We start from the raw sequence: 6,000 nt of genomic DNA on the forward strand, positions 1-6,000 counted from the left end.
AGGGACCGGTGCTCGGCGCCTCCTTGGCTGGTGGCCTGACATTGGGCAGGGGGAGCTTTGCAGGTGCCCCACGCCTTGCCGGGCTCCTCATCCCCCCAGGACCCAGGCACTGTAGCAGCTCCTGACGTCAGCCACGTGCGCATAGTCACGGGCTGACTTGAGTGCCTCACACATGCTGTCACCACTGACGACTCACTGGGCCTGTGCAAGCGGCTGTGCCAGCATCTCCAGCCCAGGCACCTGTCCTCAGCGCCCCAGGGGATGCAGCCCAGCCCCGCCCCGCCTCCTTGTGTGGGCTGCTCCGCCTCCTCGGCCCTGTTCCTCACTCCACACGTGTGCATGCGACGTCATAGCTCTGTGAGGCTGTGCGGGCACAAACAGGCAGACGGGAACACACTCATGGACACAGCTGGGCAGGTGGAGAAGAGGGGAGGGTGAGAAGAGGAAAGGGGTGCCTTGAGCAGAAAAACTCCAAGGAGGTCGGGCGCAGTGGCTCACCCCTGTCATCCCAGCACTTTGGGAGGCCGAGGCAGGCGGATTGCCTGAAGTCAGGAGTTCGAGACTAGCCTGGCTAACATGGTGAAACCCCACCTCTACTAAAAAAATACAAAAATTAGCCAGGCATGGTGGCGGGCACCTGTAATCCCAGCTACTCAGGAGGCTGAAGCAGAAGAATTGGTTGAACCTGGGAGGCGGAGGTTGCAGTGAGCCGAGATCGCACCACTGCACTCCAGCCTGGGCGACAGAGCGAGACTCTGTCTCAAAAAAAGAAAAAATAGAAAAACCCCCGAGGAAAATTACTACCAGAAAGGAAGCTGTTTAACAGTTACTGGTAAACATTTAATAGAAAACATTAAATAAATGTCTAATTGAGGACACTTAAAAATGAAGCAGGCACAGTTTATAGTGGACAAATTTTGAGTTACAATTACAGCCCTGAACACTGTTTTTGAATTACTTTGTATTTAATTGTAAAAATCTGTGGTAAAATATTTATCTCCTAAAACTTGCCATTTAAATCATTTTTAAGTGTACAATTTAGTGTCATTAAGTACATTTACATTATTGTACAACTATCACCACTATCTATTTCCAGAATTTTTTTTTTTTTTTTGAGACAGAGTCTCACTCTGTCGCCCAGGCTGGAGTGCAGTGGCACAATCGCGGCTCATTGCAAGCTCCGCCTCCCGGGTTCAAGCGATTCTCCTGCCTCAGCCTCCCGAGTAGCTGGGATTACAGGTGCGTGCCACCTCGCCTGGCTAATTTTTGTATTTTTATAGTAGAAACAGGGTTTCACCATGTTGGCCAGGATAGTCTCCCAACCTCAGGTGATCTACCTGCCTTGGCCTCCCAAAGTGCTGGGATGACAGGCGTGAGCCACCGTGCCCTGGCCTTTTTCCAGAACATTTTAATCATCCCAAACGGAAACTCTGTGCCCATGTAATAACTCTATGTACCCTGCTCCCTGACCTCTTGTCCTCTGGCCCCTAACCCCTTGGCCCCTATTCTGTTTTCTATCTTTATGAAAATGAGACAGAGACGTTAAAGGTTGAGTGGTACTGGGGGTCTGAGAGGCCCAGAGACCGTCTTAACACCCTTTAAATCCTCTGAACCCCTCTCTAATCACCCTCATGAACTAGCACAGCTCAGCTCTTAGCAAGGACTGGTGGGGAACTCACCTGCCCCAAAGACTTCTGGGCTTCCACCTCCATAAATCTTTCCTCCTCTTCTCCAGGGCTCAGATCCACAGAGTCTCGCTGCTTCAGTCGCCCCAGTTCTTGATTTCTTCCTCTTTCACTGAAAGACAATTCCATGCTCTGCTTAGACTGCAGCTCCCTGCGTTGTGGTTGGGGAAATGGTTCCCAGGCAGAAAGTTAGGGAGATCATAGGGCTCCCCTTGTGATTTTCACTTCTCTTAGGAATTGCAGTTATTTATTTATTTATTTATGAGATGGAGTCTTGCTCTGTTGCCCAGGCTGGTGTGCAGTGGCATGATCTTGGCTCACTGCAACCTCCGCCTTCTGGGTTCCAGTGATCCTCCCACCTCAGCCTCCTGAGTAGCTGGGGTTACAGGCACCCGTCACTACACCAGGTTAATTTTTATATTTTTAGTAGAGACAGGATTTCACCATGTTGGTCAGGCTGGTCTTGAACTCCTGACCTTAGGTGATCCGCCCACCTTGGTCTCCCAAAGTGTTGGGATGACAGGCATGAGCCACTGTGCCTGGCCTTTTTTTAATTTTTAATTTTTAAAAATCTTGGCCGGGCGCGGTGGCTCAAGCCTGTAATCCCAGCACTTTGGGAGGCCGAGACGGGCGGATCACGAGGTCAGGAGATCGAGACCATCCTGGTGAACACCGTGAAACCCTGTCTCTACTAAAAAAAATACAAAAAACTAGCCAGGTGAGGTGGCGGGCGCCTATAGTCCCAGCTACTCGGGAGGCTGAGGCAGGAGAATGGCGTAAACCCAGGAGGCGGAGTTTGCAGTGAGCTGAGATCCGGCCACTGTACTCTAGCCTGGGTGACAGAGCGAGACTCCGTCTCAAAAAAAAAAAAAAAAAAAAATCTTTAGCCGCTAAGTGGGTGTTATTTGAAGGACTGCCATTTTCACTCTGCCTAATGTCCTATCCCTGAAAAACACTTGCTGCGTGTATGTTGCCTAGTTTTGTGATCGTTGGCAGCAGGACGACTAACCCAGTACTAGATACTCTATTATAGCTGGAAGCGAAAATCTATTTTATCAAAGGCTCATTTTTAGAAAACTGCTCGAGGGCGCCATCGGTTTTTCCATAGGCCTCCTGCGATCATGTGATTTTCCTGTGAGTTGAGTTAGAAGCAATCCCTGCATCCCATAATAATGCTCCTTGATGATCTCTTTGTCAATTGTTTTTTTTTTTTTTTTTTTTTTTTTTTTTTTGAGACGGAGTCTCGCTCTGTAGCCCGGGCTGGAGTGCAGTGGCCAGATCTCAGCTTACTGCAAACTCCGCCTCCTGGGTTTACGCCATTCTCCTGCCTCAGCCTCCCGAGTAACTGGGACTACAGGCGCCCGCCACCTCGCCCGGCTAGTTTTTTTGTATTTTTTTAGTAGAGACGGGGTTTCACCGTGTTAGCCAGGATGGTCTCGATCTCCTGACCTCGTGATCCACCCGTCTCAGCCTCCCAAAGTGCTGGGATTACAGGCTTGAGCCACTGTGCCCGGCCTGTCAATTGTTAACTGGTCTATCTTTGCCAGAGAGCTATTCAAAGATAGCTTTGCGTGTGATTTGAGTAGTTTTTCAATGTCACTCTTGTTGATTTAGTGACATCCCACATCTTTGACAAGATTTGCTGTTTCACTTGGCAGTTGATTTGTATTACCTTGCAAAGCATTATTGGCGGGTTACAACACTGCACGTTCACTGTGATATTTAGAAAGGCTTTGACCCAGGGGCAGGGATGTACACATTCATGTTAATTGGGGCAGGGATGGGGGATGGTTGGAGGTTGCCTGATTGCACCTTTATAATTTTTTTCTTTTTTTTTTTTTGAGACAGAGTCTCGTTCTGTCGCCCAGGCTGAAGTGCAGTGGGCCTGGACCCCAAATCCTGCCTCTTTGGCTGGTGCTCGTCACCCAGAGCTGCCCTGGTGTTGAGCCACTCACAGGACAGGCCTCGGCGTTGCTCTGTGGAGACCTCCTCTCCCTCCCACTTGGGCAGGGAGGAGATGGAGGCCGAGAGGGGCAGGCAATAGGCTCTCCTGAGGCTGCAAGCAAGTCGGGGTGGGATGGAGGAAGAGAATTTGAGGAACAACCAGAGTGCATGGGGCTCTTTGAGCAGTTGAGGGAGGAGGACATTGCACCGATCCAGGTGCCTCAGGAAGCACTTGCATGCCTGGGCCTCCTTTTTTTTTTTTTTTTTTTTTTTTCTTTGACAGAGTCTCCCTCTGTTGCCTAGGCTGGAGTGCAGTGGTACAATCTCAGCTCACTGCAACCTCAGCCTCCCGGGTTCAAGTGATCCTGCTGTCTCAGCCTCCCAAGTACTGGGATTACTGGCAGGCGCCACCATGCCCGGCTATTTTTTGTATTTTTAGTAGAGGTAGGATTTCACCATGTTGGTCAGGATGGTCTCGAACTCCTGGTCTTGAACTCCTGACCTCAGGTGATCCACCCGTCTCGGTCTCCCAAAGTGCTGGGATTATAGACGTGAGCCACCGCGCCCAGCCTGGGCCTCCTTTTATCTGGAGACTTGGGAGGCCAAGAAGGGAATGTTTGTTTTGCTGCCTCCAAGGTAGTAATAGTGTTTTACCCTTCAGTTTCAGCCAGACACTGGAAGAACTTTGCCCTGGTCCCCCTTTTAAGAGAGGCAAGTGCTCGAGATAGGCCCTCTGCTCAGCCCGAGGAAGTGCACCTGCGACAGTTTTCAGGGTCCCTGAAGCCAGAAGACGCTGAGGTCTTCAAGAGTCCTCCTGCTTCCGGAGAGAAGTGAGGACCTCACACAGACAGCACTGTTCACGCTGGGCCTTAGGAGACCCCGCTGCCACGGGGGGCTGCCAAGGGAACACCCGTGCTCTGTCAGCAGCCTGGCCTGGTCTGTGCCTGCCCAGCATGTTCCCAAATCTGCACCGGACAAGCTGTGGGAAGCGTTGGAAGCATGGGGAGTGATGTGCATCCAACTGTCCCGGTCCCAAGTGCATCTCCTAACAGGCTTTCGAGGTTTTACTCACTTTCCTAAACAGTGTGGACGGTCAGTCTCTACTGGGACATGTTATAGGCCCTTGTTTTCTTTGATTTTATTTTATTTTTTTTGAGACAGAGTTTCACTCTTCTTGCCCAGGCTGGAGCGCAGAGGCACAATCTTGGCTTACTACAACCTCCGCCTCCTGGATTCCAGTGATTCTTCTGCCTCAGCCTCCTGAGTAGCTGGGATTACAGGCACGTACCACCACACCTGGCTAATTTTTTGTATTTTTTTAAGTAGAGGCGGGGTTTCACCATGTTGGCCAGGCTGGTCTCGAACTCCTGACCTCAGGTGATCTGCCTGGCTTGGCCTCCCAAAGTGCTGGGATGACAGGTGTGAGCCACCATGCCCAGCCGTTTTTTGTTTTTGTTTTTGTTCTTTTTTTGAGACAGAGTCTCCCTCTTGTTGCCCAGGCTAGAGTGCAGTGGTGTGATCTTGGCTCACTGCAACCTCTGCCTGCTGGGTTCAAGCGATTCTCCTGCCTCAGCCTCCCGAGTAGCTGGAATTACAGGTGAGCACCACCAAGCCCAGTTAATTTTTGTATTTTTAGTAGAGACGGGGGTTTTACCATGTTGTCCAGGCTGGTCTCGAACTCCTGACCTCAGGTGATCTGCCAGCCTTGGCCTCCCAAAGTGCTGGGATTACAGGCGTGAGCTGCTGCGCCCGGCCTCCTTTTATTTTACATTACTAGAAGCAAAAGTGAACAAAGCCCAGGAGAACAGCTTTGGGAACAAAAACCTTCCTTTCATGGAAAACGCAGAAGCCCTTCCTCTCTGTATTGTGCTCGCTCTCCACGCTCACCTGCCGGGTGGTTTGGGGGTGTTGGTCTTTACTCCCCGGTGAAGGTGGGGGAGGCCGTCCCACTTCCAGTTCTGGCAGATTCAAGCTGTTGCAGGAGTGCCTTCTTCATCTTTCCTTACAATCAATCACAGTCCACAAAATATCAGCTCGATTGCTGTTCGGGTTAAAAGTACAGAACCACATCCCAAAGGTACTTGGTAAGAATGTTTGAAAGATCTTCCATTTGTAGGGACCCCAATCCTGCCTCCCCGCAATGGCACGTGCTTCCACTCCATCCATAGTGGCATCCTCAAATAAATATATATGTATACATATATATCGTGTCAAGTGTAAAGTTTGTGCCAGGTAATGGGCTGGCATAGCTAACTGGCTCTGTGCAGGCTGCTTATGGAAGCATGTGTGCACACATGGGGGTGTGTGTGTGGGTGTGTGCAGGCATGCATGTTTGTATCTGTGTGTATGTGTGTGTGTATGTATCTATGTG

At 50.5% G+C, this 6,000-nt stretch overlaps 1 protein-coding gene across 2 annotated transcripts in view; it reads left to right on the top strand.

Annotated features, from left to right (window-relative positions):
• The window catches only part of TRPV1 (transient receptor potential cation channel subfamily V member 1), a 32,937-nt gene extending 27,105 nt beyond the window's left edge, over positions 1-5,832 (top strand). The window contains exon 16 of one of the 2 annotated variants that reach the window (XM_010382203.2): positions 4,291-5,832. In XM_010382203.2, the coding sequence (XP_010380505.1) occupies positions 4,291-4,463 (173 nt within the window). In that variant the 3' untranslated portion in view covers positions 4,464-5,832. The remainder of the gene's footprint in view (positions 1-4,290) is intronic. The other variant, XM_030922615.1, reaches the window with a different exon arrangement.
• The last annotated feature ends 168 nt before the right edge of the window (positions 5,833-6,000 follow it).

This window comes from Rhinopithecus roxellana, chromosome 19 (genome assembly GCF_007565055.1).
Source record: "Rhinopithecus roxellana isolate Shanxi Qingling chromosome 19, ASM756505v1, whole genome shotgun sequence".
NCBI lineage: Eukaryota > Metazoa > Chordata > Mammalia > Primates > Cercopithecidae > Rhinopithecus > Rhinopithecus roxellana.